A 25,928-nucleotide genomic window follows, 5' to 3' on the forward strand; every position below is an offset into this window, starting at 1 on the left:
CGAAGTGATAATGGCCTTTATTCACCCATATGAGGGTGTCAGTTTCGGATGTCCTTTTCAAAGAAAAAAACGGGATCAACACCAAAATGCAGAGGACTACAAGGAAAGAAGTTGATGGGAGGACGGGTAAGCAAAGATGTGGGATGAGATCTAGTAAACCACTTTATTGTGCCAATGTAATTCACAATGTTTCTGATAGTTTCCTGCATTGACATTAATGTTGCGTATTTTGAGAACTAGTTTTACCAATGTCCCAAAAGTGGGACAATCTACAGTTTTTGTGCTTCTAGAGATTCTTCAGAAGAGCTTTTTCTTTTGTATATCATTCAGCGTATCGCACTGTCAAAAATGTTGAAAAAATAAAATAGTTTAACCAAGTAATGGTTAAATAGTGAAATCCTCTTTGTGACATGGGTTGAAACACCAATCTATTCTCCATAATCTGCCTGAAGCTTGCGATTATTGAAAGCAGTACAACTACTATAACTTGGGGAATGTTCAAAACCTGTGCTTAGTAACTATCTGAAACTGATTGTATTTTATCTTTGCCGAAATTATCAGCAAGATTATTTCCAAGCCAGGACAACGTATTTCGCAAACGTTATGAGAATGCTCTTGGCTGTCGGTCAGTCAAGCCGCTGGGGCTACGAGCAGCGTTTCGAATGGTGAACACCGCGCGACAGTCGGCACTCGTTGCTACACTGCATATGTAGTTCCGTAGATTGCCGCTGCTGGAATGGGCGCTTCAAACCACTGAAGCAACAGGTGACTGCTGCAGTTCATCACGCGCTTGGCGGTTTCTATAAACTGCAGTCTCGCAGCGAATCGTCGTAATTCCTTTTAATGAATATACCTTGACAGTTGAAAATTTCTGACACTGGGGCCTGAACCTGAATTTTTTTTATTTTCGCGACATATTCATTATCGGCATTTTGTAAATTCAGCATACCTACAAGGTTTGCCCTGATATTTCTGTCTTTGCATCTTTACTAAAACCATAGAAACTTGAAACTCGGACGCTGGGAAAGGTTTTAAACGAGCAGCGGCTTGGTGATATTTGAAGCTGGGTGTTGTACGAGTACCGAAATCGGTCGCATTTTTGAGTAGTTTAGAATGGAGGGAATTGTTTTTTTACCACGGCACCTCGTTTCCCGGCATACCAACCCAATAATTGTATGTCAAAATACGCTTTTTCGAGAGCATGGGCAGATTCACACAGATACGAAGATGATCTGATATCAGATTAGAAGAAAGCAAAACTTGAAATATGTTGACTTCTCTCAAATCCAATATACTGGACAGGCAAACATCTGTCGTCAGCGAATAATAATAATAATAATAATAATGTATGAATGTCACGTGAGTCGAGCAGGGATATTCTTTCGCTGATTCTACTGTAGTGGTATGAAAAGAAACTGCTGTCGCAGATGAGATACAGGGACGAAAGCGTCTCAGGAGAGCGGTGCAATCTGACGGGAACATTGTTTCCTCATATAAGGCTTGCAGGCGCACTGCAATACCAGAAGACAACTACGGGTGAGGATACCACGTGCTGGTCGCTGGGAAAGGGTGTGGGAAAGCAACACCCAAGTTTGATAATAAGCTGATAGCGTTTAATGGTACATTACGAAGCATTGGTACGCTGAACAACCAAAGATGACGGATTTTAAAGTATCTTTATAATTAAATTAAATCACACCATTCTATTCCATCTTTAAACATTTTGCAATACAGTTGTCATCATACAGAAATACATTAAATACAGTTCGTAACACGGACATTTTATACAAAGATTATGGACTGCACTATGTTGGTTAAAATATTTGCAAATGAGACCCACAGGACATAAACATTCTCTCAGATAAGTGTCAGTAAATGTCGTCTTTACAGCATGTATAAAACAGTCTAGGAAAAGCTTTGTTTAACCACTTCTCTGTAACATTTTAAGAAGCAGATTATGGAAAATCATATGCATGTGTAGACAGTGAATCAAAAAACTTAACTCCTAAATACTCATAGCTGTTAATTCCATTCAGAGGCGTAGTTTCGGGCGTGTCTGTTTTCTTTCTGTCATGTCATGTAGGTGGAATTGATTTTCGTAGGGTACATTTGTGTTGATTTTCTCTTATGTGTGATAAACAACTGAATATAAATAATTATCAGATGGTTAGTATTTTCACTTTTTTAAAGTGAACTCCGCAAGAAGCCCTATTATCAGAAATTTTTAAGATGGACCTGATGGCATTATTTTGCCAAATGAAGATTTTCTTTGCTCCTGGTGAAATACCCAATGATAATCCAAATGTTAACTGTGTATGGAAGAAGGCACAAAATTGTAGTTATCACTATTGGTTATGGCATTACTGAGACAGGAGTACTGTCTTCTTGAGTACATGTCAGATTTTCTAAACTAAAAGATTAGAAGGAAAGGCGAAAAAGAGGGTAAAATTATTGAGAGTCCTGCACTGTCCTGATTTCAACCCCTTGTCCACTGTGCCTCCTGGATCGAGCTATCCACACACAGCTTGACACACCCTGGTAATGGATCAACTCCAATTAAAACATTTCAATGGCTTAATGCTTTTCCATGACTGTTATGGTAAAGCTCACACTGGTTAATGTTCACAGTGAAAACATTTTAAAGTAACCAGGAAATGGACTAAAAGTAAAGGCAATAATGCTGGAACAGTAATTTTCCACTTGTACATCAGCTGCAGTAATCATTGTTGGCTATTACATTATAAGCTGCTGTGCTCCACTGTGCATTTTTTGGTAACTGCAAAAGGTATCTCAAAAATAATTCTGGGATCCACAAAAGAATTACATGTATGCAGATGATGTGCTACCAGATGGTGTCAAGTCAAAGCCAAAAAGTTCAGTGGTTAATACCAATGAGCTGTAAAGGTAAAATCGTACAAACATTACTGGAAATATGCTGACTGGATACAGAAAACATTGACTGAAGTATTGAATTCACAGAGCTCAGTGAGGGATGAAAGGTGGTCAGCCATGTGGGGCTATGCAAAGCTGTAAAAAAGCTAGGCAGCCTTTATTTTTACACAGGGTGTCCCAGGAGCAATGGTCAGTACTGAACGATGTGATGGGTATGATGATTCAAGTCAAAAAAGTCCACTAAACATAGTCTTACAATCCATACCTTAAAAGCTATGGGCACTTCTTCAGTGGAAGAGATGTTTTGCATTAGCCAAGATGAAAAATTCCTCATAACTCTTTAAGATGTGCTTTTTAGAGCCCATGTTTACTAGACTTGTCTGCTTCGAATGATTGTTCCATCATATCCTTGAATATTGACCATTCCTTCTGAGGGTAAGTTATGGACACTAATGAAGTGTTTGGGATATGCAAAGAAGTGGCCAGATCTCTATTTAATCAGTTTTAATGCAGCTAGAGTGAAATGTCGGTAGAAGTTTTAAAAGCGACAGCTACAGGTCTTAAGACTATGGAAGTGTTTGATATGCTGTTAGAGAAAGACAACTTCCCCCACAAGCATGCAGTAGTGCTGCAACATGTCATGGCATGAGCTCGACTAATGTCTGAAATAGTGCTGGAGGGAACTGACACCATGAATTCTGCAGGGTTGTCCATAAAGCCGTAAGAGTACAGGGGGTGGGGTGGAGATCTCTTTTTGAATAGGACGTTGCAAGGCATCCCAGATATGCTCAATAACATTCATGCCTGGGGAGTTCGTTGGCCAGCAGAAGTGTCAGAGTTGTTTTCCTGGAGCAACTCTGCAGCAATTCAGGATGTGCGGGGTGTCGTATTGTCCTGCTGGAATTGTCCAAGTCCGTTGGAATGCACAATAGACATTAATTGATGCAGGTGATCAGATATGATGATTACATATTTGTCACCTGTTACATCTTATGTGCAGATGCCCCATACCATTACAGAGCCTCCACCAGCTTGAGCAGTCCCCTGCTGACATGCAGGGTCTATGGATTCATGAGGATGCCTTCATACCCATACACATCCATCCGCTCGATACAATTTGAAACATGACTCTTCCAGTCTGCAACATGATTCCAGTCATTGACAGTCCAGTGTCAGAGTTGATGGGCCCAGGTGAGGCGCAAGGGCCTTTGGCTCAGAAAGCCCATGTTGATCATGTTTCGTTGAATGGTTTGCACATTGACTGGCCCCCCTGCGGGTCCGGGGATTAGAATAGGCCCGAGGTATTCCTGCCTGTCGTAAGAGGCGACTAAAAGGAGTCCATCCCCCTCACGGGGGTAGTTAGCGCCTGCGTCCGGAGACGGACGATCTTCACGACCTATAATCGTGGTCTTTTTGGTTTTAAACTTCTCGTTTCTTCCTTCCTTTTGTTGGTCCCTTTCTTTGCTCTTCTCCACCTCACTGTCTTCCTTACTCTTTCCCTTGACTTCTCCTTGCCTTCTCATTGCCTTTTTCTCCTTGCCTTCTCATTGCCTTTTTCTCCTTGCCTTCTCATTGCTTTTTCTCCTTGCCTTCTCATTGCCTTCTCATTGCCTTTTTCTCCTTGCCTTCTCATTGCCTTTTTCTCCTTGCCTTCTCATTGCCTTTTTCTCCTTGCCTTCTCATTGCCTTTTTCTCCTTGCCTTCTCATTGCCTTCTTCTCCTTGCCTTCTCTGGTCTCCGCCTCGGCGTTTGAGACAGTCTGTCCTCTTTCTCCCTCTCTCTCTTCTTTTTCCTCTTCTTCCTTCCTCCCTGTGCGTGTCTGAAGGCCGACCCACGCGTTCGCACGCGTAGCCGGTGACGGGGTAACGCGTAAGTCCCCGCCCTGGGTAGACATGTAAGGCACGCGCGTACCCCCTGGTAAAGGCCAGGCCCGGGGAGGGGTGATTGCCTGAGCTGATACCTTCTGACCATGCCGATTGGTCCCTCCGTCTGTTTCTCGGGAGGTGTGACCTGAGGTGTAAACATTCACCTAAGGCGGGAGTGCCCTCTGAGAGGGTCCCCACAAGGAAGGAGCGCGCCATCGGAGACGCTGGCAATCATGGGGGATTCCTCCGCAATGGATTCTACTCCATCGCTTTCGACTTCGACCCAAAAACGGAAACGTGACCAGCCAACAGTGACAAAAGTACTACCGCCTGCCCCACAGTTCCTCGTAGTTTCTCGCACTGAGGACGGAAAGGATTTTTCCTCTGTCAACCCTTTTGTTATTCAGAAGGGCGTTGATGCCATAGCCGGATCTGTCAAATCTTGTACCAGGTTGCGTAACGGCACCTTATTACTAGAAACTGAGAATGCCTTTCAGGCACAAAAACTGCTTCGGGCCACCCTCCTGTACACGTTCCCTGTCCGGGTGGAGGCCCACCGAACTTTGAATTCGTCTCGTGGTGTAGTGTATACTAGCTCCCTCGACGGATTGACTGACGAGGAGCTTCAATCTTTCCTCGCTGAGCAGGGCGTGACGGCTGTCCATCGGGTCATGAAAAAGGTCAACAATAACCTTGTACCGACCCGGACACTCTTCTTGACCTTCGATAGTGTTAAGCTGCCATCGCGCATCAAGGCGGGCTACGAGGTTATTTCTGTTCGCCCCTATGTCCCGACACCTACGCGCTGCTACCAGTGTCAGCGTTTCAATCACACTCGACAGTCTTGTTCCAATGCGGCTAAATGTGTCACTTGTGGCAGGGATGCCCATGAGGGTGACTGTCCACCTCCGTCTCCTCATTGTGTGAACTGTCAGGGTGACCATGCCGCATCCTCCCGCGACTGTCCTGTCTATAAGGACGAACGTTGCATCCAAGAAATTCGTGTCAAAGAGAAAGTGTCAACCTCGGCTGCTCGCAAGCTATTGGCTAGTAGGAAGCCCACGCTGCTCCCAGCGGGGAAATATAGTACTGTCCTCGCCTCTCCTCGGACTACCCGGGAGGTCGCAACCCAGACATGCGATCTGACCTTCAGCACCACGGTCGTCCGTTCGGCCAGTGCTAAGATCGCGCGGTCGACGTCTCCTCTTCCTCCCATCACACCACAGACACCAGCCACTTCCTCAGCTTCTGCTAAGTCGAAGACACCGAAGTCAGATGCACGGTCCTTCAAGAAGGAACCATCCCGTGCAGACTTCCTCCGTCCCTCGACCTCCCAGCCTTCGACCGATACTTCCACCAAACGTCCTTCCAAAAAGGCGCATAGGAAGCACAGTTCTCCTTCCCCGCCACGGCGCATCTCTTCTCCTGCGCCACCCAGCGGTTGCCGCCCCAGGCCGTCATCCGTTTCGCCTGGCCGCACCGCCGGTAGCCGTACATCTGGCCGTTCACCGGCGGAGGAAGCTCCCCCTCCCGGCCATCCTCCCGAGATGGCCGATGACCCTATAGACCCCATGGACGATGACTGTCCGCCTACTGATAGCGGCGGCAGTGCTCGCTCGAAGCCAGGCCCTAAGCGGCCTTCGAGGTGACCCCTTCTCTCATCTTCTTTTTCTTACGATGACACTTATTCACTGGAATATTCGCAGCATTCGCTCCAACCGAGAGGACTTGAAGTTGCTGCTCCGCTTGCATCGTCCGCTCGTCGTAGCCCTCCAGGAAACGAAGCTACGCCCATGCGATCACATTGCCTTGGCACACTACACCTCTGTGCGTTTTGACCTACCCCCTATGGTAGGTATCCCAGCTCATGGAGGGGTTATGTTGCTGGTCCGGGATGATATTTACTACGATCCCATCACGTTGCACACCGGCCTGCAGGCAGTTGCCATCCGCATTACTCTCCCCACTTTTACGTTTTCCTTTTGTACCGTTTACACTCCATCGTCATCTGCCGTTACCAGGGCAGACATGATGCAACTTATTGCTCAGCTACCTGCACCGTTTTTGTTAACTGGAGACTTCAATGCCCACCATCCCCTTTGGGGTTCTCCAGCCTCCTGCCCGAGGGGCTCCTTGTTAGCAGACCTTTTCAACCAGCTCAATCTTGTCTGCCTTAATACTGGCGCCCCTACTTTTCTTTCGGACACATCTCATACCTATTCCCATTTAGACCTCTCTATATGTACTCCCCAACTTGCACGCCGGTTTGAGTGGTATGCACTTGCTGATACATATTCGAGCGACCACTTCCCGTGTGTTATCCATCTCCTGCAGCATACTCCCTCTCCGTGCTCCTCTAGTTGGACCATCTCCAAGGCAGACTGGGGGCTCTTTTCTTCCAGGGCGACCTTTCAGGATCAAACCTTCACAAGCTGCGATCGTCAGGTCGCACACCTTACGGAAGTCATTCTCGCTGCTGCTGAATATTCCATCCCTCACCCTACTTCTTCTCCACGTCGCGTACCGGTCCCCTGGTGGACCGCAGCATGTCGAGACGCTTTACGTGCTCGTCGACGTGCTTTACGCACCTTCAAACGCCACCCTACAGTGGCGAATTGTATTAATTATAAACGATTACGTGCTCAGTGTCGTCGTATTATTAAAGAAAGCAAGAAAGCCAGCTGGGCTGCTTTCACAAGCACCTTCAACAGTTTTACTCCTTCTTCTGTTGTCTGGGGTAGCCTGCGCCGGCTATCTGGCACTAAGGTCCACTCCCCAGTTTCTGGCTTGAAGGTCGCGAATGAAGTCCTTGTGGCCCCTGAGGCTGTCTCCAATGCCTTCGGCCGCTTTTTCGCCGAGGTTTCGAGCTCCGCTCATTACCACCCTGCCTTCCTCCCCCGCAAACAGGCAGAGGAGGCTAGGCCACCTGACTTTTGCTCCTCGAATTGTGAAAGTTATAATGCCCCATTCACCATGCGGGAACTCGAAACCGCACTTGGCCGATCACGGTCCTCCGCTCCAGGGCCTGATTCTATTCATATTCAGATGCTGAAGAACCTTTCTCCTGCGGGTAAAGGTTTTCTTCTTCGTACATACAATCGCATCTGGATTGAGGGACATGTTCCCGCATGCTGGCGCGAGTCTATTGTTGTCCCGATTCCTAAGCCGGGGAAGGACAAGCACTTGCCTTCCAGTTATCGACCTATCTCACTTACCAGCTGTGTCTGTAAAGTGATGGAGCGAATGGTTAACTCTCGATTGGTTTGGCTGCTTGAGTCTCGACGCCTACTTACAAATGTACAATGTGGATTTCGTAGGCGCCGCTCTGCTGTTGACCATCTGGTTACCTTGTCGACCTTCATTATGAATAACTTCTTGCGGAAGCGCCCGACCGCGGCTGTGTTCTTTGATTTGGAGAAGGCTTACGACACCTGTTGGAGGGCGGGCATTCTCCGCACCATGCATACATGGGGCCTTCGCGGTCGCCTCCCTCTTTTTATTCGTTCCTTTTTAATGGATCGACAGTTCAGGGTACGTGTGGGTTCTGTCCTGTCCGACACCTTTCGCCAGGAGAATGGGGTGCCACAGGGCTCAGTTTTGAGCGTCGCTCTGTTCGCCATCGCGATCAATCCAATAATGGATTGCCTCCCAGCTGATGTATCAGGCTCCCTTTTTGTGGACGATTTTACCATCTATTGCAGCGCGCAGCGTACACGTGTCCTGGAGCGCTGTCTTCAGCGTTCTCTTGACCGTCTTTACTCCTGGAGTGTCGCCAATGGCTTCCGTTTTTCTGCCGAGAAGACGGTCTGTATTAACTTCTGGCGCTACAAAGAGTTTCTCCCACCGTCCTTACGACTTGGTCCCGTTGCTCTCCCAATCGTGGAGACAACCAAATTTTTAGGCCTTACCTTTGACAGGAAACTTAGCTGGTCTCCACATGTGTCATATTTGGCCGCCCGTTGTACCCGTTCTTTAAATGTCCTCCGTGTTCTCAGTGGTATGTCGTGGGGAGCGGATCGAACCGTCCTACTTCGTCTATATCGGTCGATCGTCCGCTCCAAGCTGGATTATGGGAGCTTTGTATACTCCTCTGCACGGCCATCCATCTTACGCCGCCTCAACTCCATACAACATCGGGGTTTACGACTTGCGATCGGAGCATTTTATACCAGTCCCGTAGAGAGTCTTCATGCTGACGCTGGCGAATTGCCGCTCACTTACCGGCGCGATATACTGCTTTGTCGGTATGCCTGTCGGCTACTGTCAATGCCCGACCATCCGTCTTATCGTTCCTTTTTTGACGACTCTCTCGACCGTCAATACGGGTTGTATGTCTCTGCCCTGCTACCCCCTGGAGTTCGCTTTCGTCGCCTCCTTCAACACCTTCATTTTTCACTCCCTGCAACCTTTCGAGTGGGCGAGAGCCACACGCCACCTTGGCTCCAGGCTCAGGTCCGCGTTCACCTTGACCTCAGCTCGCTCCCAAAAGAGGTCACCCCCAGTTCGGTCTACCACTCCCGTTTTTTGGAACTTCGTTCGAAGTTCATCACCATGACTTTCATTTATACAGATGGCTCTAAGACCAATGACGGGGTTGGGTGTTCCTTTATAGTCGGGGCACAAAGTTTCCAATACCGGCTCCATGACCATTGTTCGGTCTTCACAGCTGAGCTCTTTGCCCTCTACCAGGCTGTTCTTTACATCTGCCGCCACCGACATTCTGCTTATGTCATCTGCTCAGATTCCCTGAGCGCCATCCAGAGCCTCAGTGATCCGTACCCGGTTCACCCTTTCGTACACTGGATCCAACGCTCTCTTCAGCGGCTGGTGGACGTCGGTCCGCCGGTTAGCTTTATGTGGGTTCCCGGCCATGTCGGTATCCCTGGGAACGAAGCTGCAGATGCCGCGGCCAAGGCTGCGGTCCTCCAGCCTCGGACAGCTTCTTGTTGTGTCCCTTCGTCCGATCTTAGCAGGGTCATTTGTCGGCGCGTTGTGTCGCTGTGGCATGCCGATTGGGCTGCACTTACCGACAACAAGCTTCGGGCCTTAAAACCTCTTCCCGTGGCTTGGACGTCCTCCTCACGCCCTTCTCGGCGGGAGGAGGTCGTTTTAGCAAGGTTAAGGATTGGACACTGCCGGTTCAGCCATCGCCATCTGCTGACGGCTGCGCCGGCGCCGTTCTGCCCATGTGGGCACTTGCTGACGGTTAGACACATTTTAATGTCCTGTCCCGATCTTAACCAACTGCGCCTCGATCTTAACCTGCCTATTACTTTCGATGCCGTTTTAGCGGATGACCCACGAGCAGCTGCTCGTGTTCTTTGTTTTATCAATTTGACACACCTTGCTAAGGACATTTGATGATGTTTTTTAATCCTATGCCTGTCAGTCTGTCTTTTATTGTGTTTTTCCTTTTAGTTGTTGTTGTCAACTTGTGGCTCGCGGTGCATTTTTAGAGTAGTCAGGGCGCTAATGACCATTGAAGTTGTGCGCCCTAAAACCACAAAAAAAAAAAAAAAAAAAAAAAACATTGACTGGCTCAGCACTGACATCTGCAGCAGTTTGTGGAAGGGTTGCACTTTGTCATTGTTGGTCCCATTTTGTAGGATCTTTTCCTGGTGGCAGTGATGTCTAAGATTTGATGTTTTACCAGATTTCTTATATTCACAGTACACATGTGAAATGGTCATATGGAAAAATCCCCACTTCATTGCTACCTCAGAGATGCTTGTGTGCCAATGATAACACAACACTCAAACTCACTTGATCTTTATAACCTGCCATTGTAGTAGCAGTAACCGATCTAAGAACTGCTCCAGACACTTGTTGTGTTATATAGGCATTGCCGACTGCAGTGCCATATTCTGTCTGTTTACATATCTCTGTATTTAAATAGGCATGCCTATACCAGTTTCTTTGGCTCTTCAGTGTATGACCTACGAAATTGAGTCCATATTTACAACTTTTTATATTGAAGAATTGTTTCTCCTGGTAGAACAGTTTGGCACTGACTGGCCAACACCTCCCCACAGTAATGATATACGTGGCTGTTAAATGTTTTGCTGAAATATATACTGGTATGTTTAATATTACACAAAATTAGTGCTTGTTTCCATTAAAAAGATACTTAGTATGCAACTGTAGAAATAGACAGCGTTAGTATATTTTATGGTTAGTGAACAGTTAAGATTTGAGTTTTATTTTGTAGGAAATTGTTTGCTAGACTGCCCTTATGTGACAAAACTACTGTAATGAGTTTTCCAACCCCAGCCTCAGATTTTTGGTATGCTGCTGGCTATAGAGACCAAAATATGGATATAGTGACAAATTATTTTTTCTAAAATGTATGCTCATTGATTATAGTCAACTAGACATTTGCATTGTTACAAAATCCTCCACACAAAGCAAACCACTGTTTTTGCTACTGATATTGGATTGAATAGACATACATTCAGTTTTCCTATACATACCAATAACCCAGTGTTTCTCTTTCTTTAAAGTGAGCCATCCCAGTATATTATAAAGTTTTAGATGGTCAAATAAAAGTGTTGTCAACAAAAGCAAATTGGTGTTGTCTTTGGCTGAAGACGCGTTTGCTAGGCAAAAGTGGAGAAATGTATTTGAACACAACATCCTTTGGATATGAAGAACTGTTGAAATGTTTAGTACTTTTATGTGATGAAGGTTAGTCACAGATATATTCACACATGGTACAATGTACAATGTGTGCATGGTCATGTTTGATATACTGGTTCTTATTAAATAACATAAATAATTAACCTTTTTTTTTTGTAGTTCTTGTATTTACGCCTATAATTGTAATTTAAGAAATGCTTTTAAGCCTTTTGCTTATGATGCTAGGGTCATTCACATCTTTAATTTCCTGTGACAGGCTGTTGCAGAGTTTTACTCCATGATATAAAACACTGTTTTCTGTTTTAAACTTATTTTTCATCTTTAGAGGTAAATGACAACTCGCTCAGGTTCCATGCTCTTGTACAGAGCTGTTCATGGCTTGTGCATCTCCACAGTAATATTTGAAGACAGATTGTATTTGCATAGCCACTGACTGTGCTAACTAATCTGATTTGTGCTGAAATTTGTGTAGGTAATGACTTTACATTAAAATTGTTGCACATTCTTAATCTGAAACTTAATCCTTTGTTTCAGAATTTTGAACCAGTTGCCTATCCTAAGAAAGACTATGGAAAGTTTCACACTGGGGACTCCTACATAGTCCTGAATGTAAGTAGTAAGATTGGCCTTTGTTTGGAATAGAGACACAATGGCTGGCCATCACTTTTCTTCTGAAGGTGAAATTCCATTACTGATGTTAACATATGTAAAAATACAAAAATATGTTCTATCTTTCAGTACTATTAGTTCCTTCCTCTGGGAAGAAAGAAGTATAATGTTTTATGCAAGATATAATTTGAATATGAATTAAATTCATTATTTTCAGAATGTTTTAAACATGTGAAAAAGGGAAATTAGCTTGAAGATACCTGATGAGAAAAGGCATTAGCCTATATTAATGTTATCATCAGCCATAATATACCAAAATAACATGGAAAAACCATATTTGAAGCTTATTTTGCAGTAACAATACTGCGTGAACACGTCTCATTCATACAAGACCTTCAACTGTGATTAAGTACTTGTCAAATAAGTATTAAAAACATACTGACATTCTGTGAACCCTGTGGGCTTTGTTGGCATAATAGCATATCCAGTAATAGGAGTTCTTTGATATTTAATAAATAGATGGTGAACAGGAGCTAACTTTGTACTTCTTGTCTTCATTTTTAGACAGTGGATGGCCAATCCCTAATAAGATATAATGTTCATTAAAATTTCATTGTTTCCTTCAAGCTGAAGTTCACGACTTGCATTTATATGTATTGTTGACATAATAAATATACTTCATAGCAAAGCTAAATCATCTGTATGTGACAGCAAATGTTACTGGTAAGCCAGGTGGATGAAAACACCTGCATGTGAACAACATGACAGTGCAAGACAAAAGCAGCAATGTGCACACATGAAGGTATTGCACCATCTTGCATCCAATCAATATCATTGAAGAGTAAAAAATTGTTTTTGTGAAGGCTTGCAGTATTTCGTCTTCTGCAGTGTTGACATTGACACATCAATTTGCACAGTTAGTTACTTGATTTCTCTCTTCTTTTTTTCTTTAATAAAATATTGTGGAATGAGTCAGTTTACTGGGTATGTATATATGGTTAGTTATTTTTCAGTCCTACTCTTACAAATGAGCATTAAACTAGTTTGGTTATTTATTTTTTTTTTCAGTCTACTAGTTTTTAAATAAAAATTAATCAGTGGAGTAGTTGTCCAGAAGAAATGATTTTAGGTTGGATTTAAAACTTGCTTTGCTACCTCTAAAATTTCATGTTATTGGTAAAATTATCAAAAATATTTCATGGTGAATGTGGCACTCCTTTCTGAGACACTGGCAGCTTGAATAATGGGCAGTTAAGGTCACATTTTTCATAGTGTTGTAGATACGGACATCAATGTTCTCAAATTTTGAACCCTTCAGAGCAGTCTACCCTGTTTACTGACTCGGGCTCATGTGTTATATGTTATTGATCCAACACTATTTGTTGTACAGAACCGACTATAGTGTTTTCCTTAAAATTGTGGAAGAGTTTATTTTCAGGGAACCACTTAATAATTCTTTGAAATGCATCATAAAAATTTCTTCTGTTGCTTTCTCTCTGGTGGGATTTATTGTAACCCTATTATTGTCTACAAAAATTACATTTCTGCTCAATGGAAGGTCACTCACATATGTAAGGAATAAGTGTGGACCCAAAATTGGAACACAGTGGGGACTCAATTTGTGGTTTCTCCCCAGTCACTAATATTATGTACCCTTCCGACATGGTTATAATTATTCACTACAGCCTTTTTGCATTCTGTTTGTTAAATACGATTCACAACAGGTGTGCATAAAGCCATCAGTTTGATAAAATTTGAATTTTTGTAAGAGAGTAGCATGATCCACACAATCTAATGTTTTGGAAAGTTCACTAGAAATAACAGCTGGTGATACTACATTATTTAAGGCTTGTAATATTTGGCGAGTGAATGTATAAATAGAATTCTTAGTTAGGAAACTGTAATTCAAACTGTGATGTGCAGAGTAAATTGTTTGTACTTCAGTGTGGGATTACTCTTAAGTACATTACTTTATCAAATATTTTGGAGAACATCAGTAAGGAAATTGAACAGTAATTGTTTGTCTTTCTTGTGAAGAAGTGTAACAATGGCATATATTAATACCTCAAAAAATTCCCTGTGCCAGTGATGCATTACATATGTCACCAAAGTTATTAGCAATCAAGGTAGACCAACTCTTCAGAATTCTATTTGAAATTTCATCACACCATATGAGCTTTTGTTTCTGAGAACTTCTATAGTTCTATTAAGTTCAATGAAGTAGGTTGGTGTTATTTCTAGTTCTTAAAATTTTGTGAAACAGCATTTTTAATGTATTATTTTTAATGTGTAAGTTTTTAAATGTGTAAGTAAGTAAGTTTTTAAATGTGTAAGTAAGTAAGTTTTTAAATGTGTAATTTATCCCCTCAACTAAACAAATTAATCCTATTTTTACTGCTACATTTATATAGTGATTGTTGGAAATACTGCAATGTCAGTCACGGCTGTTTCACTCAGTTTAATTGTGACAATATCTTGGGCACTGATAAGTAATCCTGTCTCCTATTTCAATGTGTCCCACATTATTTTAATCTTCTCTGTGGTATTGATATGTCATGATGTGCATATTTCTGGACAGTTTAATGGCTTCAAATTAAATATTAGTTTTTGTCCGTAGTATGCAAGTAACATTGGCTGTAGGCTTTTGCTGGCCATTACATGAAATTCGCTTTTCCTCTTGCATATTTGGATGCCTTTAGTTATCCATGGTGTACTTGTTTCTTTAATGATCTTTCTGGGTAATTTCAGCTTACATATGTTCAATGGCAGCTCCTGCAAAATTTTTATAAATGTACTACAATGGTGGCCTACAGCTATTTGACTTAAAAGTAGTAATCATAACTAAACTGAATATATTAATTTTACTTGCATTAATTAAACTGTTTAAATATATTTAAACTTTATTGTGAAGAATCATGAGGAATAAAATAAAAAGAAACAAAAGACAAAGAAAAACAACAATACCAGCAGTAACTGAACCCAAGCAATTGAATTGGCAGTCTGTGCACTTGACCACTCGTCTGTGGGTCTCTTATGTGGGCAACTGCTTGAAAATCCCTCATACTCTATGCAGAAATCTTCAGAGAATGTAATGTGCTATTGATGTGTGCACGTGTTCCATCCTGCCTACCCTCTCACTGCTAAGGATGATTTTCTTCCATATATCAGTGAACAGAAAGCTGAGTATATATGATATAACACGCGTGCCTCTTTTTGTGCTATCTTTTGCAAGAAATCTTGTTTCAATATCTTGAACCCTTTATGGAATGATGATTATGACCACGATTCACAACGCGACTGTCCACTGGGTATAAAAACCAATAACTTGTGAACGAAATTAGATGTTGTTCTGCTCCCAATTTTAAATAAAATGTTGTTCTGCTCCCAATTTTAAATAAAATGTTGTTCTGCTCCCAATTTTAAATAAAATGTTGTTCTGCTCCCAATTTTAAATAAAATGTTGATATCTCACCTAAATTTCATATACAGAAGTGAGTGGACTAAAATCAACCATACACAGCGTATGCAATGCATTTTTACCGCTGCACTCTTTAAAATCTTGTACAGCACTTTATTTGATGCAGCACACTGACTATGATAAATAGTGATAAGAAATTGTCTTCATTCAGCAAAGATACCAAAATTAAGGTGTGCAAAAATTGGACGATAGGCATTTCATAGCAGGTAGCAGCTTTAAGCGAGCAGTGCAGTGACAGCAAAGCCACTCTCAATGCATCTGTAGCAGTCAAAGGGTTAAGTTTTATAATTTAACATTGTGAGAAATAAAATAAAATGGAATTGGGAGGGAGGGGGTGTAGTTGGGAATTGGTAGCAGTGGGATTCAAACCTCAGCTGATGAAATGCCAGTCTGTTGTCTAGACCACACAGCCACTGCCCCATTGTGAAAATTGCTTCTCTAATATTCCTCATACATTACGATTTCACTGTACTTGACCCACAGTACTCAGAGAAACACATTGACCTAGTGCATTGAGCAATGTAGCACCCTATGACCTGGAAGAGAAAAACGATATATCAGAGCATACTTCGTCTAAAACAGACAACTGCGTCCCATCACTGAGTTTATCATAGTGTATCTGACAGTCATGTCAGCACTTGATACTGGTTTCCGGTTACCACAGAAAGAGCCCTACAAAATATGTTTCCATTCATTTCCTTTGCATGCCAGACTGCATTCGAAGAGAACTGGCATAATTTTAGTGCACTTATACAGTATGCTGTAGCATGTTAGCGAATTATCACTGGCCACCACTTCATGTATTGAAACAAATTTACTAAGAAATATGTTTAATTTCTCATTGGCATCACTTTTCGTATATCTCATCCTATACCACTTGTTTTAACTGATTCTTAAAACATTGTATCATGGCATCACCCGTAAGCCCCACTGCTTTGTGTGGACATAACCCAGAGCTATAAGGTGCTACATATTTAATTTCCATTCATTGTGCATAACAGTCTGACAGTCCGTTAACTTTTGGATAGAGATTATTTCAGACAGACAAAAATGTTGCCAGTCAGGATCATGTGATCTTGTTGCACCTAAGTTGGAAAATTCACTATCGAAATCAGACTGAAGCAGCCAAATAATGATTCCTGTTCATTTCTCATGTCTGAATTGTTTAAGAACCTACATTGAAGTCTCAACAAACTATTATTTCTTCTTGTTTGACAGGTAGCTTCATAATCCCTTTAGATTTCTCATAAATAGGAGTGTTTCCTACAGGGGATCTATAGACTCTTAAAATTACAAGAGAAGTATTCTGCAGCAACAGTTCACAAGTACACACTTTGTCTATACAAAAACTCCTTTTTTTGTTTTATTGATGTGTCCAACTTTTACATATGTTGAAGTTTCTCAATTTTTCCCTGTTAACTCTAAATGTAAATGTTGCTTGTAAAGTTTCAAATAAGCAAAGTGACACTTGTTTGATATTTCTTGCACGTGACACACAAATTCAGTGATCCAAAGATTACAAATTTAAATTAGAATTATGCTGTCTGTGTTAGCCAAATCTCAAATGGCTACTAATAGTAATTTTTGATAAATACAAATGCATAAAAAGCAGCTCATGATTTCACTGTATTGTCAACCTGTCATTTTTTGCTTTATTAGCCATTAAGTTGTGACAAGTATGGAGCCACAAATGGCTATAAGATTATGTTGTCTGTCTGCACTGCTAAGTAAAAAAAATATATAACTGCCTACTGTTATAATGATGTAGTTGTTGCTAGTATGGGGGTTACTGGTACACACAATTTCTCACAATGCCAATCATATAGCTAAATGTGAATATTTCTTCCATCGCTGATCTTCTTATCAGTATACATGCAACCCCCTTCTGGAGGCATTTGTAATTAAAATTCTTTCTCAGGCAACTGTCGACAGCATCAATATATGTGAAGAAATGTGTGATACACACTGCTGTCATAAAATACATTTATTCGCTACTGATTTCAATTGTGGACCATCTTCACAGTGAAAACAATACTTGTATTATGACATTTTGAGTATAAATTTTCTTAAGTTCTCAAGTCAGCAATGGCATATACTGTCCTGGTTATTTCCTGGTTAAATAGCATGAAAGCCATGTGAAGTTGTCACAATGGATATTTTTCCACTGGGAAGATGGTCTGTGATCAAAACCAGTAGTGAATAAATGTGTTGTAAGACAGCACAGTGTGCAGCATGCATTTCTTTAAGTATTTATGATTAACTTAGGGGTCATTCCACATCAAGGGGACCAGGGGTCCCTACTTGACCGTCTTCAAATACAATGAAATGTGGTGTGAAGGTTCATCATGGTCTTTGATGGTTATATACGAAATTTCAGTTCAGTATCTTCAGTGGCTGCATACGGGAAGACACCCTGTGGTAAATGGATTATCTGACCATGATGCACAACTGATTAACTTACAAAACCTAACAGGGCATACACTTCAGAAACCATTAAGTAAAAGTGAGAGGGTGCTCAACCCAGTTTCTATAGATCACTTCAGAGAAAGTTTAGGAAATGTAAACTGGGAAGATGTATATAAGGACTCAAATGCTAATGATAAATGCAGCATATTTCTTGTTAAATTTATATCCCTTTTTGAACATTGTTTTCCAAAGAAAATTGCTAAATGTAACACTACAAACTTTTCAAAGAAACCTTGGATTACTACAGGTATTAAAGTGTCTTCAGAAAGAAAACTGTATGAGACAGCAAGAACTAGTAAAGATCCAGTAGTAGTTTTACACTATAAAAAATAATTGTAACATACTGAGAAAAGCTGTGAGGAAATAAAGAAATATGTATGTTAGAGAAGAAATTAACAACTCCAGCAATAAAATCAAATCAATATGGAATGTTGTTAGAAGGGAGACAGGAAAAGTAACCACATGGTGCATATTTCTTCCAACAGTACACAGGTAGCCAATGTATTTAACAATCACTTCTTAAATTAGGAGAAAAAATTGGTGAGAACAGTTCAAAAGAAAAAGCCAGGCAGTACATGGAAGAGTCCGTTTTGAAAAATTTTAGTCAGATTGTTTCATTTAACAACCTCTTGTGAAATAAGAAAAATTATTAAATATTTGAAAAATAAATGTTCTGTTGGAGTAGATGACATCTCTAACAAGTTATTAAAACAATGTGGAGCAATTACAGCTGATGTTTTGAGTCACATATGTAATTCATCACTGACTCGGGGTATTTTTCCAGACAGGTTAAAATATGCCATTGTCAGGCCTCTCTACAAAAAGGGGGAAACCACAGATGTCAATAATTACTGGCCAGTATCCTTGCTTACAGCATTTTCAAAAATCTTTGAGAAAGTAATGTACTCGAGAGTGGTTAGCCATCTCAACAGTAATGGGATACTTAGTAAATCACAGTTCGGATTTCAGAAATGCTGTTCCACTGAGACAGCAATATACAATTTCACTGTCCACATAAGAGTCTTTAAATAATAAAATGTCACCAGTAGGAATATTCTGTGACTTATCCAAAGCATTTGATTGTGTGAACCATGACATTATGTTAGAGAAATTACAATTCTATGGTATAAATGGAACAGCATATGAGTGGTTTGTCATATCTACAGAACAGGAAGCAAAAAGTCTCCTTATATGCTTCAAGTGATTCAAAGGAGATAGCCACTTCATCTAACTGGGGTGAAATTACACTAGGTGTTCCGCTGGATTCGATCATGGGTCTGCTTTATATATGTGAATGACCTCCATTCTTATATGAAACAAGATGCTGAACTGACACTGTTTGCTGATGATACAAGCATAATTATTAATCCAGTAAAAGAAAGTCTGATAGAAAATGATACAAATAAGGTCTTCGGAAAAGTTATTAATTGGTTTTCTGTGAATGGGCTTGCTCTGAACTTTGAAAAATTTTTGAGAGTATGTCATTCTTATGTAGCTTAGCATTGTCACATGCACGTCATACATATCTTCAGAATGGTTTCTTCTCATTGACTCTGATGTTTTAGCATAGTTTTGTGTATCATCACTTTCCTCCTAGTACATTCATTTATAATGTAAAGCGTCATACCAACTAGCCACCAATATCTCAAAAGAAAGTTTTCAGTTCTTAAACAGATAACTTAAGTTCTTCATACCTTTTTGCACTGCATACAAAATACTTTTTCACAATGTACACAATAAAATCTTTACTGAGAAAAAAATCAAATATATTCAGTAGAGTCGGGAGTCTTTGAACATGATTAGGTCCCTGAAAAAAGTAAACAAGTTTAGCTGTTTTCTTTTTCATTTAATTTAGTTCACGAAATTCGGAAGCCAACGTTTTTTGTCATTAGTGTATGTGAAATGAGGTAGTAAAGTTTATTAACTTGCTCTTTTTTTACTAGAACCAATTGTTGTATCTTCATTAGTATTTCTTACTGTTACTTCAATTTCTGCAGTCAGTTTATGGGTGTTCATTCCTTGATTTTCAGGTTCAGTATCACAGAAACCAATTATATCTTCATTAGCCTTTCTTAAAATTGCTTCACATTCTGTTGTCAATTGATGGCAATTTAAATTGATGTCACCACCAAAATCCTAATCTGTGTTTGCGTCATCCCTGACCTCAGGGGGAGCAGAGCATAGATCCTTCCACATTTTCTCCTTTGAAGGGAGAATAATAAGCTTGTTGTGATGTAAAACAAAACATAAAAATTACTGTATTAATATAATACTTAGTGAAATTAAAGCTAGGAAGTAGAGATGCCATTTCATCAAAGTGTATACCCTTGTGACCGGTGATGCATTAGTGCACAACAGACTTAGCAGCATTTGCAGCCAGAACATTGTGCATAACCTTATGCCATCTTAGACATATACAAAACAGAGTTCATCAGAGACAATTCAAACATCATTTTATTAAATCTAAAAGATTTTTGCAATATATTTACCTTTTGTTATAATGATGTGCAGTCATTTTGCTCTCTGAAACAAATTTAACAGTTTGAGCCCTGAAAACAATCGCACACTACAATAACTCAGCAGTACAACAAATTTGAATACATAGTGCCATATTTTGCTGTACAAGAGCAGGAAGTAATATCTACATTAATTTTTTTTCCAAGTAGTGAACATCAGAAACAATGCTTCACAGTTTGTGAATACACCACCAAATGCGAATTGGTTAAGATGGCAGTGGGCGAGGCATCAAGACTTCACCATTACTCAGTGAAAATGCATCACATTTGAGTGCTCAAAATGTACACCACCAAGAATCCAGGCCAAAGAGGACAGTATTATACTATGGGAGGCATCCACCTCCACTTCCTTGGGGCCCTGTGGTAGTCGTAGAAGGCCCCATCATGGAGATGGACTAAGTGAATGTTATTGCAGATGAAATGCATCTTTTCATGCTTGATGTCGTCCCCTGTGGTTTGTTGCCTGAGATATTCTTCTAAATACTTTTTGTCCACTTGATTTTGTAACATGCAGCTGAATCTTTAAAGTCCAGTTTTCTTAGTCTTCCCTGTTTTTCATTCCTCACTTCTACACCATGATATTTTCCAGAAGTACTACTGTAGAAACAGCTTGTATGACCTAAATAAATGTTTACACTAATGGACTCCTTAGCTGAAGAAGACTCGAATCACTTATGCTATTCTGCTTGTTTGGTCTCTAATCCACACAGGGAGAAAATGTAATACCCTCTTTTTCACTCATAATTTCAGTGTGGTGTAGATCATATCACAAAGCAGGAACTAGAAAGAGCCTTCTGTAAATCCTATCACAAATGAGAACCTTCAGAGTATACACTGGTATAGAGAAGCATCTGTTGTGAACTACATATTAATACTGTCATTGGATAGCTACAAGCTCTCAGTAAATTAATATAAAAATCATCACCATATTCACAATTACCAAAAAAATTACCTAACTACACACATCAGAAAAAGGTTTTCAATCACGTCACTTCCGAGCGTTCTGGAATCTGTACAGAAAATTGGAATAGAGATCAACATAAACATCATTTCCATCCTGTTTATTGCTCATGAAAACCATACATTGTATTTTGTACCACCATACAGAGAGACCTTCAGAGGTGGTGGTCCAGACTGCTGTACACACAGGTACCTCTAATACCCAGTAGTATGTCCTCTTGCATTGATGCATGCCTGTATACATCGTGGCATACACTCCACAAGTTCATCAAGGCACTGTCAGTCGAGATTGTCCCACTCCTCAACAGTGATTCGGCGTAGATCCCTCAGAGTGGTTGGCCGTAAACAGCCCCTTTCAATCTATCCCAGGCATGTTCGATAGGGTTCATGTCTGAACATCATGCTGACCACTCTAGTCAAGTGATGCCATTATTCTGAAGAAAGTCATTCACAAAATGTGTATGATGGCGGCGAGAATTGTCATCCGTGAAGATGAATGCCTCACAAATATGCTGCTGATATGGTTACGATATCGGTCGGAGGATGGCATTCACGTACCGGAAAGCCATTACAGCACCTTCCATGACCACCAGTGGCATATGTCGGCTCCACATAATGCCACTCCAAAACATCAGGGAACCTCCACCTTGCTGCACTCACTGGACGGTGTGTCTAAAGCATTCAGCCTGATCGGGTTGCCTCCAGACATGTCTCCGATGATTGTCCGGTTGAAGGCATATGCAACACTAACCGGTGAAGAGAATGTGATGCCAATCCTGAATGGTCCATTCACCATGTTGTTGTGCCCATCTGTACCATGCTGCATGGTGTCATGGTTGCAAAGATGGACCTCGCCATGGACATTGAGAGTGAAGTCGTGAATCATGCAGCCTACTCCGCACAGTTTGAGCTGTAACATGACGTCCTGTGGCTGCAGGAAAAGCATTATTCAACATGGTAGCATTGCTGTCACGGTTCCTCTGAGCCATAATCCGTAGATAGAGGTCATCCACTGCAGTAATAGCCCTTGGGTGGCCTGAGCGAGGCATGTCATCTACAGTTCCTGTCTCTCTGTATCTCCTCCATCTCCGAACAACATCGCTTTGGTTCACTCACACACCTGGACACTCCCCTTGTTGAGAGCCCTTCCTGGCACAAAGTAACAATGCAGACGCGATCCAACTGCGGTATTGACCGTCTAGGCATGTTCGAACTTTAGACAACAAGAGCCGCAGACAACACGAGCCGTGTACCTCCTTCATGGTGGAGTGACTAGAACTGATCGGCTGTCGGACCCCCTCTGTATAATAGGCACTGCTCACGCATGATTATTAAACATCTCATTCAGGTTTAGTGACATCTCTGAACAGTCAAAGGGACTGTCTGTGATACAATATCCACAATCAACGTCTATCTTCAGGAGGTCTGGGAACCGGGATGATGAAAAACTATTTTTGATGTGTGTACTGAATGAACATAGGCCTGTTTACATTTAACACTACCACTTGTTACACAGCTGATACTCAATCCTTGAATCGAGATAATTATGTAATTTGCTGGAAGCATTGCTAATGAAATGTTTTTAAATTCATTTAAATTTATGGAGATTGCTGATTCTGAACCTAATATGTGATGAATCTACTTGACAGTGTATGCTCCATACCACATACTGAACCCAAAAAAGTGAGGTAAAGTTTTCATGGAACTTGTTCTTGCAATCTTTGTTGCAGTTGTGTAAGTCACAGTTCAGTAGACACAGATTTTTCACTGTGAACCGGCACCATTAAGGAGCAAGTGTACTACATAAGTGAACAGCAGTGGGGACACTACAGCTCCCTGTATTACACTAGCTTTCATCTCGAAAGCCTTTGAGATTTTACCTCAAAGTTTAATTTTGCTTTTGCATTTGTGTCATTTTATGGTTGCCACTGATCTGTTGTCAGCTCCAAACTCCTCCAAAGTGTTGAATCATGTTTCCCTGTCAGTCAAATTGTATACTTTCTGAAGTCTACAAATGCTAAGTTTTCATTTTTCATTCTTAAATACCTGATTATAAAAATTAGATTTAAAATTTGTTCCATGCAACGTCATAATTTTCTCAAGTCTGTAGTACACTTCTAATTGCTGATCCAATTGGTTTCCCATCCTGCCTTACAAAATTCTTTCAAGAGTATTGCAAATCATAGAAAGGAGGGAAACTCCTGTATAGTTGTTGGGATCGGTTTATTCTCCTTTTTTTCTGGATTGGATAAATTAACACTGTGTTCCAATCTTTTAGAATGGATTCTGTATCCCAAACTTTCTGAAAGATTTAGTTTAGCTTTTTGACTGTTTCAGCACATGGAAGTTTCCACATTTCAGCAGTTACTGAATCTTCCCTGGGGCCTTCTTATTCATCAAATCTTTAACAATATTTTAGATTTAATCCATGATGGGGTTTGTGATCTGAAGTTTTCCTGGCATATTTCCAGTTTGAACAGTTATCAGGCATCCGACCAGGTAGCATCGTAATTTCTCCACAATATTTCGGCAGACATACACGCTGCCATCTTCAGGTGGTTCCTGACGAAATCTGTGCTGTTTCTCTTGGTGCCCTATATATACTAGCCGTTACCCCCCTCCACTGTTCCTCTCCTGGTGTCTTCAGTGCGGCCGGCGTGGCGGCTACTGGAGGTGGCAGGGGAAGCGGTGCCTGGGTCTGAACTGGGGTCTGCAGTGTCCCTGCTGCCGCCATCGGGGGCCATGCTCGATCTCTGGGATTGCATCTTTCTCTCCAGGCTGAGTGCAAGGTTCCAAGCCTGACTATGTTGAAGGCCGCTGTCTTTATTGATTAGATAGTCCTGTAGTCAGATTTCGATGGCCTCTTTAGTAATGCAGTCTCAGAAGTAGGAGGATTGATAGAGTATTTTTGTTTTTTCATAGTCCATAGTATGGCCAGTCTTTATACAATGGTCAGCCATGGCTGATTTAGTGGCCTGGCATAATTCGGTATGGCGCTTGTGTTCACAGCACCTCTCTTCTACAGTGCAAGACTGTCTCCCCAATGTATGATTTTCCACACTGACAGGGAATTTGATAAACGCCTGGTTTTTGAAGGCCTAGGTCATCTTTCACTGAACCCAGTAGAGTCAAGGTTTTTTCAGGGGGCTGGAATACACATTTCACACTGTTTCCCCAGGATTCTACCGATTTTTCTTGAGGTGCTTCTGACAAGAAGAATGCATGCCAATGACTTGTGTTCTTCTGTTTCTTCTTCTTGTTGTCTTGGCGCAGTCTGTCTGTGTGTGTCTTGTTTGCTTCTGGTTGTACAGGACAATCTAATTAATATCAACTTAGTCAGGCTTGGAACCCTGCACTCAGTCTGGAGAGAAAGATGCAGTCCCAGAGATCGAGGATGGCCCCCGATGGCGGCAGCAGCAGGGAGACTGCAGACCCCAGTTCAGACCCAGGCACTGCTTCCCCCACCACCTGTCGCGCCAGCCGTACCTAAGACACCAGGAGAAGAACGGTGTAGGGGGTAACGGCTAGTATATATAGGGCACCGAGAGGAACAGCACAGCTTACGTCAGGAACCACCTGAAGATGGCAGTGTGTATGTCTTTTGAAGTATTGTGGAGAAATTAAGACACTACCCGGTCGGATACCCGAGAACTGATCAAACATGATGAGGTTGTTAAAGTTCATCCTGGATTTTGGCCTAGAAATTTAGCTCCTTGTTCCTCAGAATTCAGGGAGGTCGTCTTCAATTAGTGATAGCTGGTTCCTGTCAAAGCTGCTTCTGATGGCCATACTGTTTTCGATGTTTGACACCTTCATTGCTTAAAGCTGATAAAGCCTCCACTTCTTTTGGTGGAGTACCATTTCTGCCAGGTCTGTTTTGTAAGCAGTAATGCTTTTTTTTTTTTTTTTTTTTTTTTTTTTTTTACACTGTTCACTCCATTATCTGTAGTTTTTTGTGTCTTGTGAGTGATGCTATTTCAAAGGCTGTTTTGGCTAATTTTGTTTTGGTCTCCTTCCAGTGTTTTGAGTCTTGTTCCCGAAATTCTTGTTTGTTTACTGTTGGAGTTTAAATATCAGTTTTATGAAACCTGTGTCCTTGTCCTGGAATCTTTATTTGTGGAATAAATTTCATTTTTATTGTTGTTAGATAGTGATGGATATCTGTATTTGCACCGTTTCTAACTTTCTATGATTTCTTTTTGATTATTGAAAGATATAGCTACACACTGACCTGAAATTATCACAGGTTTGTGTTAGGTGATTTCCAACTTTTCTGTTTCACTGGGAGTTCTTTCAATTTTGTGGACCTTAATTTGAGGTTAAAGCCTGTGCGTAGTTTTTAGTCTTTCCCCATTTTTATTTGTTTGTTCAGTGTGATGGATACTCTCAAACAGGTTTCCTGGAAACTTCCTTTCTTTTCCAGTGTGTGCATCGAAGTCCCCCAATAAAATTTTAACGTTCCTCAATGTCCTAGTGATTACCTGAAGCTTTCAGCTTCTGCTGGAT

The 25,928-nt window shown here is 41.4% G+C and overlaps 1 protein-coding gene across 2 annotated transcripts in view; it reads left to right on the plus strand.

Moving 5' to 3' along the window:
* Positions 1-25,928, plus strand: part of LOC126184641 (gelsolin, cytoplasmic) — a 300,473-nt gene that overhangs the window by 178,750 nt on the left and 95,795 nt on the right. For both annotated transcript variants that reach the window (XM_049927119.1, XM_049927118.1), the window contains exon 2: positions 11,928-12,002. In XM_049927119.1, coding sequence (XP_049783076.1) covers positions 11,928-12,002 — 75 coding nt within the window. The remainder of the gene's footprint in view (positions 1-11,927; positions 12,003-25,928) is intronic.

Source organism: Schistocerca cancellata, chromosome 4, assembly GCF_023864275.1.
Source record: "Schistocerca cancellata isolate TAMUIC-IGC-003103 chromosome 4, iqSchCanc2.1, whole genome shotgun sequence".
In the NCBI taxonomy this organism is placed as follows: Eukaryota; Metazoa; Arthropoda; class Insecta; order Orthoptera; family Acrididae; genus Schistocerca; species Schistocerca cancellata.